Genomic DNA, 14,093 nt, shown 5'->3' on the forward strand with positions numbered 1-14,093 from the left:
GGAGAATATATAGAAAATGAAAACATCAATAGCTTAGCGTGTGTAACTCACAACTATGAAGTTCTCGATATTAATTTTATGATTTGAAGAAGAAATAAGTGATGGAAACATTCCTTTTATGAACTCATATATATTTAAAAGAAGTCCCCGAGTCTTTTCCATAATGTGGTTAATTAGCCTTACCAAACAATAAAATTATACTAAGTATTTTGAAATAGTCTTATGCTGTAAAAAAGTAAAGTAAAGAAAAGAATGAATGAATGAAGGTGTGAATAGAGAGCGCATGAGTCAATTCTAGAATTTAAACGGCCATGACAAATATAATCATAAACATAGCTCAAAACCATCTTAGTATTGAGGGCATTAATATAATTTAAATTTGACCGAAATAAAATACAATCAAGTTACTGTTTTGTTTTAGGTAATTAACCAGAATTCATTATGAAGGATGTTAATGACAAACGCGGGGTTGAGTGAGATAATGATTATGGTTGCAACCAAGTGATGGCAAAGAATAATAATGCAGTAGCCAGTAGGAAGAAAATGAGAGAGAAGCCAAAGTATGAGAGTTATAGGGTATTTACTCATAATTATAAATTGCAAGGGAGAGGGGGATTTCGTTAAAAAGGAGAGCGAGAAACCCCGATTTCGAGTATGTATCTTTAAATTTGAAACCTAACTAAACAACATGCTTCAAATAATAATATATCAAACACTGCAGACAAAGATTGAACAAACATATGTGACAAAATAAACTCACAACTTGAATAATAATGTGACATTGTCGCAAAATTTCTTCTACACATTAGGATTAAAAATAATTAAATGTAAGACATAAATAATTATGTGAACAAACACAAAAATTAGACGAATTTTATTGATCTCGTTGTTGAAAATAATGATGAAAGAAGACGGCAACGATACATAACATAAAACCTTTGTATAAAGAAGCAACCAATTGGATGACAAAAATGAAAGAGAGGGTCAAGGAATTTAATTAGATTTTCCTATCTAAAATATTAGTTATCACAACAACAACGATAAGATTTTCTCTATCCCTCGTTCTTTCTCTTTATATTTTAAGGAAAAGAAATGAACGGTTAAGAGTTGAGATTTAAAAAAATATTATTAATGATAATCACGATCAATAAAACAAACATTTTACTTATGTTTCTTTATTTCTCTATATTTTCTAATGAGAAAAAAATGGTTAAAATATTTTTTTCAAGAAAAGAATAATTATGGTATTAAAATATTTTGTATAAAATAAATTGATTTTTTTTAAAATGATAGATATACTCATTAATGGTTTTTATTTTTCCTTTTTATAAAAGATTAAAAATAACAATTATTATAAAATTTTATATTATTATTAAATTTTTACTCTTTAAAATATAAAAATCTTAGCCGTTATTACTATTACTCCATCAATTTACAACAAATACTACTCTCTAAGAAACAATACTCTAAGACACGTTCAGAGGTACAAGAAATGTCCTTTGCGTATAGTTGTTGCTAGAATCTCCGTGTCAACAATTGGTTTATTTATTTTGATGGTTTATTTAGTTATTCGTCCAGCCCCATACCCTAATCTAATTTTTCCAATCATACTGTGTTTTATATAAATTGTCTATAATAATCATTTGATATATGCATGTGTCCTAAATTCTAAATAATACAATACCTAAGTGAACAAAATTATATATAAGTATAAGGTTATTCCATTCCACTAATCGAAGAAAATTTATAAATATAATATTATTTTGTAGAAAACAAATACAAGCTAAGAATATTTATATTATTGAAATAAAAATAGAGGAAGAATGAAAACAATCATGATTAGAATAGAATGGAATGGAAATTTAAAAACAAAAATATGAAATTAAAAAATTAAACAACAACACATAAATATTCAGAGTTAAAAATGGAAATTTCTTCCTTGATATATTCTTCACTAATTTCCTAATTTTCTCGACCCATCTCCCAATTTTCGCTTTATTTTTTTTCCATCCAAAGACAATTTTTCTATCATATCGACAAACATTGTATTTTTCACTTTACAGTTGAAATTCCAATTAAAAATAAACTTATCTCAAAATTATAATTAATAAAAACAATAAAACATATTAATGACCATAAAACTTGATCTCTTTAATAATATACAAACACTGCAGACAAAGATGGAACAAACATATGTGACAAAAGAAACTCACAACTTGAATAATAATGTGATATTGTCGCAAAATTTCTTCTACACATTAAGAATTAAAAATAATGTGATAATGTCGCAAAATTTCTTCTACACATTAAGATTAAAAATAATTAAATGTAAGACATAAATAATTATGTGAAAAACCACAAAAATTAGATGAATTTTATCGATCTCATTGTTGAAAATAATGATGAAAGAAGACCGCAACGATACATAACATAAAACCTTTGTATCAGGAAGCAACCAATTGGATGACAAAAATGAAAGAGAGGGTCAAGGAATTTAGATTTTCCACTCTTAAATGTTAATTATCCAAATAATTTATACTTGATCCGACTATTTTCCACGTCCCAACTTTAATTTCATGGTCAATTACGAATGCCTAGTTTGTCGCTGATTTTATCTGCAAAACAGACGAATAAAAAATCAAGTTAATACACGCACAAAAAGAAAAAGATCAATAAGTTGGGAGAAATAAACAACTAAATTTTCCTTAAATTTTGACATGAGTTCTCATTCTAAATTTTCAATTGCCTCATATCCCTTCAAATTCTAGCATCAAAACTATATTAAAGTATGGAACACGTACCGACCTTACCTTACTAAAACTCACTAATTTCCATAATAAAAGTGAAGTTTGCCTCGCAACTAAAATTGACCGCACACAAAAAAATTATTTATCGTCTTGGTTAAAAAAAAAACATTTCTCCAAAGATTCAAGACAATACCAACAACTTCCTTTTTCATGCAATCTTTATCACATGTAGAATGACACGATGTCTTGGCACTGTCTTTTCCGATGCATGCTTTCTCGCAGGCTTCTACACATGATTTGAATTTAGGCATTACGCTGGATATTTCGCTCTGCAACATCTTAGATCTAATCTAAATCTCAGTGTCCCTGTCAGCAGTCATGTCTGCCTTAGAGAATTGCAGTGATCCCACCACAACAATAATGCACATAAAGAAAACAACCGTACTGGTTTTTTGCCATTTTTTAGTTTTAGCTTTTAGTAAGCCTATTTTTTTTCCTTATTGCTTGATCGTATGAGGAAAGCGAGAGAACACCATTTTATAGCAATTTCAGTTTTTAAATTTCGATCATTGAGCGAAAAGTACGGGTTTCTCTCTCTATACATATTTGTAACAATTGTTGAGTATTTGTTTGTCCTCTAAATACAAGTTTGGGAAGAATGGGCCATGATTGCAAATAAAATGGGTGTGTTGACTAAAAATGATGTCTCGAAGGAGAATATGTAGAAAATGAAAACATATACAGCTTAGCGTGTGTAACTCAAAGGGAAAGTTGTCAATATTAATTTTATGATTTCAAGAACAAATAAGTGATGAAAACATTCCTTTTATGAACTCCTATATATTTAAAAGAAGTCCCTGTGCCTTTTCCATAATGTGGTTAATAAGTGATGGAAAATTGAAATTAAAAAATTAAACAAAAACACATAAATATTAGAGTTAAGGATGGAAATTTCTCCCTTCATATATCCTTCACCAATTTCCTAATTTTCTCGACCCATCTCCCAATTTTCTCTTTATTTTTTTTCCATCCAAAGACAATTATTCTATCATCTCGACGAACATTGTTTTTTTCACTTCATAGTACACTACAAGAAATATCAGTTACGATAGAATCAAAAAAACGTTATTGTTGATTTTCGATAGCGTTTTCGAAATGCTGTCGTAGCCGATGTTATTAAAAGTCCATGACTTTTCATAGCGTTTTTTTATCGCTATGCAAAACGCTATAATATGTCCCCAGCGATAGCACAAATACGATGTTATAAATGTTTTTTATAACGTAAGAATCGAAACATCTTGATAGCATTTTTTATTACGTTGAAAAATCGCTATAAAATGTTTCAATAGTGTTTTTAATAACATCGAAAAAATGCTAGCTATAAACAATTTTTTGTAGTATTTTATGAATGTTGTCGTTGCAAAAATCATTGACTTTTAATAGCGGTTTTTGTAGAGCTACTAATAACAATATTAAAGGTAGGTATGTATTAAAACCATTTGGCCTCATTAACATTTCATAATCACATTATTAAAAGAAGAATTACCATAGAACTATACATATAATATCTCATTGAACAATAAATGTTATCTTCGAATTACCATAGAACTATACATATAATATCTCATTGAATAATATATGTTATCTTCTCTGCATTACAATTTTGTTTATAAAGGAAAAAAAAATCCTTTGAGAACAAACCTAAACAAAAAACTACCCTGTTTTAGAAAACTCAATACATCACAACAAAATCGATAAACTGAAGAAGAGAAGAACCGCACTGAATAAATTCGATCAGGGCGGCTTTCGGTAAGTTTGGTCGATCATTAGATTCGTAAAGCTTCAAAAATCCACCACAATTGCCAAGATTACGCAAGAACTCATCAAAAGTCACACAACTTCCTGTCTAGTTATTAATTCCCTCTAACGATCTTAATCTTTATATGTTTCAGAAAACTCAACTTATGTTTATCTTCCCCTTCTCTTCTTCCTTTCCCTATTGAATGTTAAAAAATCGCAAGAAAATGCAAAAAAAAAAAAAAAAAGTCAATATCTTTTTTATTCTCTAAACAACCAAGTAAGCTAAAAAAAAAATAAAGAGAAAAATGCAAATGTTGCATACACATTGATTCATTACTAACATACTCCAAAAACTCAGAAAAATATACTAAAAGAGAAACATATTTTCTAACTCATCAGGATCTTATATTTGAAGTGTTGGTTCATAAAAACTATTTGTGTTTGAAACATACCTGTTGCACCCAGTGGATGTACAATGGTGATTGCTCCTCCATTGACATTAATCTTTTCTGGATGTAGCCCCAACTTATTACAGCAATACACAAATTGGGATGCAAATGCCTTGTAGGTTAAAGGTTGTGCATTAGAGTAAGCCAACATGTACTGAATAGGTTCGAACTTTAAGCCTTACTAGTGATGAAAACATAAGGTTACTTCTTTTATCTCAAAAAGATAAATATCATTCGATTCATGTCCAGCAGCCTTGATAGCAGCTAGAATTGCAACATTCAGGCCAACAACCATGATAGTAGGATCCATACCTACAGCAGAAAAGGTCCTGCAAAACCAACAGCAGCAAATGCTGAGAAAAGAAAGTACTTTATGCTCAAGAAATCCCGAATTCAAATGATGGTCATTGTTATCACCCTCAAATAGTCCAATGATCTTTATTTTTTAGAAGCCCGGAACCAGTACCCAAAAGAAAGCATTTATTTTGCCAAACTATGCTTAATCTTCCTCAATGTTTCATGAAGGAGTGCGTTTCAAGAGAAATTATGGATAATGGAAAGCATGTTGCACTACTATAATATTTCAACCAAAAACTTTAATATTCAAGGAATCCATCTGCAACAAAATGAGATATGCAATGCATTATGATATGATATGTATGGTGTCAAGAAAGTTTTGCACTTGTCCAAAAAAGAAAGAAACTCACAACTTGAATAATAATGTGATATTGTCGCAAAATTTCTTCTACACATTAGGATTAAAAATAATGTGATATTGTAGCAAAATTTCTTCTACACATTAGGATTAAAAATAATTAAATGTAAGACATAAATAATTATGTGAACAAACACAAAAATTAGATGAATTTTATTGATCTCGTTGTTGAAAATAATGATGAAAGAAGACCGGTCCGATACATAACATAAAACCTTTATATAAAGAAGCAACCAATTGGATGACAAAAATGAAAGAGAGGGTCAAGGAATTTAGATTTTCCTCTCTGAAATGTTAATTATCCAGATAATTTATACTTGATCCGACCATTTTCCACGTCCTAACTTTAATTTCATGGTCAATTACGAATGCCTAGTTTGTCGCTGATTTTATATGCAAAACAAACAAATAAAAAATCAAGTTAATACACACACAAAAAGAAAAAGATCAATAAGTTGGGAGAATTAAACAACTAAATTTTCCTTAAATTTTGACATGAGTTCTCATTCTAAAATTTCAATTATCTCATATCCCTTCAAATTCTAGCAGCAAAACTATATTAAAGTATGGAACACGTACCGACCTTAGCTAAAAATGAGATCATCAACTCACCATCATAATGAATTTTTTGCTTTCCAAATAACTAGTAAGACACAATTTTCCTTCCAATAAATGGGGTTCTTGAGCTAACCTAGACGCTTAATGACACATAGCAAATGTCCGAACAGAATTGAGAAAGTTGGTGCGCTCGCTCAGCCAGCCAAGATGGAAATCCGACTAAGTAGACTCATCAACACGACAATCCAGTTAGAAAGTGTCAAAACTATGGAGTTCAATTTGTCAACCCTAGATTATTGAACAAAATTTCTTCTCCAAAATACAAACAAGAACAAAATCAGTACAACGAATCATTATAAAATTAAAGTTCTAGATGTTAATTAAGGGAATCAAATTAATATCAAAAGCTGGAGAAGTCAACATCTAATTGTAACATTAAAAAAAAACAACGAATTAAAACAACAAAGGAAAACGCAAACGAAATCATACAACAATTAATAAAGGAAAAGAAACAGGGGGGAAATGAAGAGAGAGTGAAGTGGGATTCATCGCCGATGGAGTAGATCTCCTTACTGGCCTTCTGGTTGAACCAATAATAACCAACTTTGTTTATAATCTGATCCATTTGGAGCTTTCAACTTAACGAAAAAAGCAGTAGAAAGCTTAGAGAGAGATGAAGTTGTATCGTCTTCCTCTCCACGCGTTCTTCTGTACAAATTTTCTAAAATAAAAAATTGAAATAGGGAAATCGAATTAGGAAGGATCTGCGAGAAAAGGGAGATTGGGGAAATTTGAAAGCAATGAAAAAAAGGGATTTGGGGTTGAGAAAGGTAACGCGAAAAACCTAAAAATAAGGAGGGGCTTTTTCGCGCTACCGATATTTCATCTTCCGCCTTTTTTTTCCTTTTATTTTTATAGCCTAAATATTAAAAAGTTATGGTTAGATGCTATTAAAAGTCACATTTGTTGTAGTGGTATGAAATTCCAATTAAAAATAAACTTATCTCAAAATTGTAATTAATAAAACAAAAAAAAAACATATTAATGACCATAAAACTTGATCTCTTTAATAATATGGAACAAACATATGTGACAAAAGAAACTCACAACTTGAATAATAATGTGATATTGTCGCAAAATTTCTTCTACACATTAGGATTAAAAATAATGTGATATTGTAGCAAAATTTCTTCTACACACTAGGATTAAAAATAATTAAATGTAAGACATAAATAATTATGTGAACAAACACAAAAATTAGATGAATTTTATTGATCTCGTTGTTGAAAATAATGATGAAAGAAGACCGGTCCGATACATAACATAAAACCTTTATATAAAGAAGCAACCAATTGGATGACAAAAATGAAAGAGACGAGGGTCAAGGAATTTAGATTTTCCTCTCTGAAATGTTAATTATCCAGATAATTTATACTTGATCCGACCATTTTCCACGTCCTAACTTTAATTTCATGGTCAATTACGAATGCCTAGTTTGTCGCTGATTTTATCTGCAAAACAGACGAATAAAAAATCAAGTTAATACACACACAAAAAGAAAAAGATCAATAAGTTGGGAGAATTAAACAACTAAATTTTCCTTAAATTTTGACAGGAGTTCTCATTCTAAATTTTCAATTATCTCATATCCCTTCAAATTCGAGCAGCAAAACTATATTAAAGTATGGAACACGTACCGACCTTACCTTACAAAACTCACTAATTTCCATAATAAAAGTGAAGTTTGCCTCGCAACTAAAATTGACCGCACACAAAAAAAATTATTTATCGTCTTGGTTAAAAAAAAAACATTTCTCCAAAGATTCAAGACAATACCAACAACTTCCTTTTTCATGCAATCTTTATCACATGTAGAATGACACGATGTGTTGGCACTGTCTTTTGCAATGCATGCTTTCGCGCAGGTTTCTACACATGATTTGAATTGAGGCATTACGTTGGATATTTCGCTCTGCAACAACTTAGATCTCATCTCAATCTCAGTGTCCCTTTCAGCTGTCATGTCTGCCCTAGAGAATTGCAGTGATCCCACCACAACAACAATGCACATAAAGAAAACAACCGTACTAGTTTTTGCCATTTTTTAGTTTTAGCTTTTAGTAAGCCTATTTTTTTCCTTATGGGTTGATCGTATGAGGAAAGCGAGAGAACACCATTTTATAGCAATTTTAGTTGTTAAATTTAGATCATTGAGCGAAAACTAGGGTTTTCTCTCTCTATACATATTTGTAACAAGTGGTGAATATTTGTTTGTCCTCTAAATACAAGTTTGGGAAGAATGGGTCTTGATTGCAAATAAAATGGTTGTGTTGACTAAAAATGATGTCTCAAAGGAGAATATGTAGAAAACAAAATTAAAACATATAACTCAAAGTTCTTGATATTAATTTTATGATTTCAAGAACAAATAAGTGATGAAAACATTCCTTTTGCCTTTTCCATAATGTGGTTAATAAGTGATGGAAAATTAATTTACTTATAAATATTTACTTTTCACCTTCTTAACATCATTTTCATATTTTGAATTATTTTTTATTTACTAATTTAATTTGATATGCATTTACTCTTGGATGTCTCAAATTGATTCCTTCCTTTTATTAGATTTTATTTAGGGAAAATGATCATTTTGATCTCAAGTTCTGAAAAATATGTATGTTTGGTTACTGAATTTTGAAAGTGTACTTTTTTAGTCTCTAGGTTTATAAGAATGAGTTTATTTGAGTGAGATAATGATTATGGTTGCAACCAAGTGATGGCAAAGAATAATAATGCAATATCCTAGTAGGAAGAAAATGAGAGAGAAGCCAAAGTATGAGAGTTATAGGGTATTTATTCATAATTATAAATTGCAAGGGGAGAGGGGGCTTTCGTTAAAAAGGAGAGAGAGAAACCCCGATTTCGGGTATGTATCTTTAAATTTGAAACCTAATTAAACAACATACGTCAAATAATAAATCTTAATACCAAGAATTAGCATAAAACAAAAGCAAGAAAGAGATGATTATAATATTTGATTAACTATTTTTGGTATAGATCATCTCTCAATGAATTACTTTTAAAACAAAAATATGAAAATCAATCTAAAATACAGGCAGACCTCTGGTCGTCCTATGTCTTGCAATAACCCATCTTCTTGTATTCCCCTCTTAGCTTTTGATCCTAATATATTATTGAAGAGATGTCTTCGATAATGATACATTTTTTTTAATTATTATTTCATAAAGTTATTAATTCTTGAAGGCAGTGACTTCGGAGGGGAGAAAAAGAAAGCCAATTATTTTTGTTAGAGATCATAGGGGGAAAATTATTGTTGTTTTATTTATTTATTTATTTTATAAAACCTCCAGCCCCATCCTAATCTAATTTTTTTCCAATCATATTGTGTTTTATTTAAATTGTCTATAATAACCATTTGATATATATATATATATATATATATATATATATATATATATATATATATATATATATATATAGAATATTTAGCAGTATAATATTTATGCTGTATAAAAGAAAAAAAAAAGAAAAGAAAAAAAGAGAAAAGAAAGAAAGAAGAGAATGTTAAGAGAGAGTACATGAGTCAATTATATTAAAAGTAGCATAGCTTAAACCCCCTAATTAATTATCGAGGGCATTAATATGATATAACTTTGACAGAAAATAAAATTCAATGAAGCATCTCAGTCATCTTCATCACAAACACTCAGGAAATTCAACATATAACAACATGAAAACCCACACATTATTTTATTTAAATAGATTAACTTGGTTTCCAAAGCTTAGTTGATCTTGCAATTCTCATCAATAATCCCAATTTCTTTTGCTGTGAAGCCCATCAGATTCAGATATTCTGGCCAACACTCATGTTCTGTATTCTTAATTGCATGGCAGCAGTTCAAACTTATTTTCCATTTATGCCGATTTCGAAATATAGCTCGAATATCATCGATACATTTACCCAGTTGAGGCAGAGATCTCAAACAATCGAAGGCACCATCCAACTTAATTCGTGCTGCAGGGCTCACTTCCGCATCACCTCGGCTTGCTTCTACCGTGGATGAGAAAACCATTGCTAAAAGAAAAAGAACACAGAATTTTGTAAGAAGAGTCATGGTGGGAAAGAAATTCGAGAAGGAAACAATTAAAGCTTATGTCTATGTATTGTGTCATTGGGGGTTTATATAGGGGAGTATTTGGTTTAGATTCTATATATATTTACCAAACAAAAGAGAGGGAAGAGTAGTAATTTTGCAAAGATTGAAAGAAAGAAATGGACGTGGACATGGACGAAATAACATCCCTCGTGAGTATTCTTCCACTAACTTCCCATATGCGTGATGGGGAGAGATATGTTAGGCAAGAAATTGAAAAAAAAAAAATAAGAGAAATTCATCTTCAGCAGTTCACATCATCCCCTTCCACCAAACAGAAAAACTAAAGAAGAAAAAGAACAGAGAACCCCTGTGTTTATTTATTTTATTTTATTTTTTTTACCTTTTACAGGACCAAGAATAGAGGAAGGGCATGGCCTTGCCGCTGAGAATAGCGAGCCGATCCAAAACATCTGAGACCCAAAACGACATGCCGTTGGAAATAGTAGAAGAAGCGTACCTTTGAGACGAGGAGGGTGGTTGGGGAAGGGAAGGATTTCGAGGAAATGGGGTTGTTCCAGACGGCCGTTTCTGGAGATGGAGAGTCACGGCGACGGTGGTCTCTGTCTTTCTCTTCCATGGTTATGGCTGAGAGCGGCAGTTGTTCAGTAGAAGAAGAATAAGAAGAAGAACAGTCATTTACGGGGAAGAGTTGAGATTTTTGGGGAATTGAAAGAATCTTAGAAATTTGACTTTTTAGAAAAGGGTAAAGGAGGAAAAATGACTTTTAATTAATGATTTTGGATTAACGTGATAGGAATAAGATTTTACATGCTTATATTATTATATCTTTACAAAACAAAGTAATTTGTGCAAATTTTTTTTTTGTTCATCCAATTTTTTGAATTGTAAGTTTTTCTCAAACAATTAGTGGAGTTTATAGGACTCGAGAAGATAACTTAGTAAAGAAAACAACGACGACAACCACAACGACAACGATAAGATTTTCTCTATCCCTCGTTCTTTCTCTCTCTATTTTAGAGAAAAGAAAAGAAGGGTTAAGAGTTAGAGATTTAAAAAATAATAATGATGATAATCACGATCAATAGCACAAACATTTTACTTATGGTTAAAATGTTTTTTTTAAGAAAAGAATAATTAAATAAAAGGAAAGTGGCAAATGAAAATAGTAAGTTTTTCCTTACACATTTTTGTTTTAAAAAAATGAGAATAAGAAACTTTATAAAAAAAGGAACAAAAAATAAGAATTCAAATTCCGAAAGAAATTATTTGTTATATGCGGTGTCAATCCTTGGGAGTAGGTTGTTGAGGATAAAGAAAAAAAAAGACACGTTCAGAGGTACAAGAAATGTCCTTTGCGTATAGTTGTTGCTAGAATCTCCGTGTCAACAATTGGTTTATTTATTTTGATGGTTTATTTAGTTATTCGTCTAGCCCCATACCCTAATCTAATTTTTCCAATCATACTGTGTTTTATATAAATTGTCTATAATAATCATTTGATATATGCATGTGTCCTAAATTCTAAATAATACAATACCTAAGTGAACAAAATTATATATAAGTATAAGGTTATTCCATTCCACTAATGGAAGAAAATTTAGAAATATAATATTATTTTGTAGAAAACAAATACAAGCTAAGAATATTTATATTATTGAAATAAAAATAGAGGAAGAATGAAAACAATCATGATTAGAATAGAATGGAAATTTAAAAACAAAAATATGAAATTAAAAAATTAAACAAAAACACATAAATATTCAGAGTTAAAAATGGAAATTTCTCCCTTGATATATTCTTCACCAATTTCCTAATTTTCTCGACCCATCTCCCAGTTTTCTCTTTATTTTTTTCCATCCAAACACAATTTTTCTATCATCTCGACAAACATTGTTTTTTTCACTTTACAGTATCAAATTCCAATTAAAAATAAACTTATCTCAAAATTGTAATTAATAAAAACAATAAAACATATTAATAACCATAAAACTTGATCTCTTTAATGATATATCAAACACTGCAGACAAAGATGGAACAAACATATGTGACAAAATAAACTCACAACTTGAATAATAATGTGATATTGTCGCAAAATTTCTTCTACACATTAGGATTAAAAATAATTAAATGTAAGACATAAATAAATATGTGAACAAACACAAAGTTAGATGACTTTTATTGATCCGTTGTTGAAAATAATGATGAAAAAGACCACAACGATACATAACATAAAACCTTTGTATAAAGAAGCAACCAATTGGATGACAAAAACGAAAGACAGGGTCAAGGAATTTAATTGGATTTTCCTATCTGAAATATTAATTATCCAAATAATTTATACTTGATCTGACCATTTTCCACGTCCCAACTTTAATTTCATGGTCAATTACGAATGCCTAGTTTGTCGCTGATTTTATCTGCAAAACAGACGAATAAAAAATCGAAGTTAACACACAAATAAAAAGAAAACGATCAATAAGTTGGGAGAAATAAACAACTAAATTTTCGTTAAATTTTGACATGAGTTTTCGTTCTAAAATTTCAATTGTCATATCCCTTCAAATTCTAGCGTCAAAACTATATTAAAGTATGGAACACGTACCGACCTTACCTTACTAAAACTCACTAATTTCCATAACAAAAGTGAAGTTTGCCTCGCAACTAAAATTGACCGCACACAAAAAAACTATTTATCGTCTTGATTAAAAAAAAAAAAACATATCTTCAAAGATTCAAGACGATACCAACAACTTCCTTTTTCATGCAATCTTTATCACATGTAGAATGACACGATGTGTTGGCACCGTCTTTTGCGATGCATGCTTTCTCACAGGTTTCCACACATGATTTGAATTGAGGCATTACGCTGGATATTTCGCTCTGCAACAACTTAGATCTCATCTCAATCTCAGTGTCCCTGTCAGCAGTCATGTCTGCCCTAGAGAATTGCAGTGATCCCACCACAACAACAATGCACATAAAGAAAACTACCGTACTGGTTTTTGCCATTTTTTAGTTTTAGCTTTTAGTAAGCCTATTTTTTTCCTTATGGGTTGATCGTATGAGCTGGAAAGCGAGAGAACACCATTTTATAGCAATTTTAGTTGTTAAATTTAGATCATTGAGCGAAAACTAGGGTTTTCTCTCTATATACGTATTTGTAACAAGTGGTGAATATTTGTTTGTCCTTTAAACACAAGTTTGGGAAGAATGGGCCTTGATTGCAAATAAAATGGTTGGGTTGACTAAAAATTATGTCTCAAAGGAGAATATGTAGAAAATGAAAACATATACAGCTTAGCGTGTGTAACTCAAAGTTCTCGATGTTAATTTTATGATTTCAAGAATAAATAAGTGATGAAAACATTATTTTTATGAACGCCTATATAGTTAAAAGAAGTCCTTGTGCCTTTTCCATAATGTGGTTAATAAGTGATGGAAAATTAATTTACTTATAAATATTTACTTTTCACCTTCTTAACATCATTTTCATTTTTTGAATTTTATTTTTATTATTTACTAATTTAATTTGATGTTCATTTACTCTTGGATGCCTCAAATTGATTCCTTCCTTTTATTAGATTTTGTTTAAGGAAAATGATCATTTTGATCTCAAGTTCTGAAAAATATGTGTGTTTGGTTACTGAATTTTGAAAGTGTACTTTTTTAGTCTCTAGGTTTATAAGAA

At 30.1% G+C, this 14,093-nt stretch overlaps 2 protein-coding genes across 6 annotated transcripts in view; both read right to left on the reverse strand.

Annotated features, from left to right (window-relative positions):
* The window catches only part of LOC127150183 (uncharacterized), a 45,270-nt gene extending 36,768 nt beyond the window's left edge, over nucleotides 1-8,502 (reverse strand). The window contains exons 1-2 of one of the 4 annotated variants that reach the window (XR_007822222.1): nucleotides 7,976-8,502; nucleotides 7,506-7,780 (exon numbers count right to left, since the gene is read on the reverse strand). Coding sequence is in view for 3 of the 4 variants with exons in the window: in XM_051087238.1 (XP_050943195.1) it covers nucleotides 7,746-7,780; nucleotides 8,106-8,370 (300 nt within the window). In the remaining variant the exon portion in view is untranslated. Of the gene's footprint in view, nucleotides 1-7,505; nucleotides 7,781-7,975 lie in introns of those variants that run through there. The other 3 variants (XM_051087238.1, XM_051087237.1, XM_051087239.1) reach the window with 3 other exon arrangements.
* A 1,347-nt stretch (nucleotides 8,503-9,849) lies between these two features.
* LOC127150178 (egg cell-secreted protein 1.2-like) lies at nucleotides 9,850-11,154 on the reverse strand. 2 transcript variants are annotated; one of them, XR_007822220.1, is made up of 2 exons: nucleotides 10,902-11,154; nucleotides 9,850-10,362 (listed from the first exon to the last, which is right to left on the reverse strand). XR_007822220.1 is itself a non-coding variant. In XM_051087231.1 (2 exons), exons 1-2 carry the CDS (start codon nucleotides 10,852-10,854, stop codon nucleotides 10,070-10,072), a joined length of 363 nt encoding a protein of 120 aa, XP_050943188.1. In that variant the 5' UTR covers nucleotides 10,855-11,110; the 3' UTR covers nucleotides 9,850-10,069. The 2 variants fall into 2 exon arrangements, 1 of the variants encoding a protein (XP_050943188.1); XM_051087231.1 differs by having other exon boundaries at nucleotides 10,785-11,110.
* Nucleotides 11,155-14,093: the final 2,939 nt, after the last annotated feature.

Source organism: Cucumis melo, chromosome 7 (genome assembly GCF_025177605.1).
Source record: "Cucumis melo cultivar AY chromosome 7, USDA_Cmelo_AY_1.0, whole genome shotgun sequence".
In the NCBI taxonomy this organism is placed as follows: domain Eukaryota; kingdom Viridiplantae; phylum Streptophyta; class Magnoliopsida; order Cucurbitales; family Cucurbitaceae; genus Cucumis; species Cucumis melo.

Bases quoted from the DNA above. Each gene is read 5' to 3' on its own strand.
- LOC127150178 (XM_051087231.1), bottom strand. From the start codon at position 10,854: ATGTTTTGGATCGGCTCGCTATTCTCAGCGGCAAGGCCATGCCCTTCC. The intron at 10,363-10,784 runs GTAAAAAAAATA...TTTTTCTTTTAG, and splicing joins TATTCTTGGTCCTGTAAAAG to CAATGGTTTTCTCATCCACG.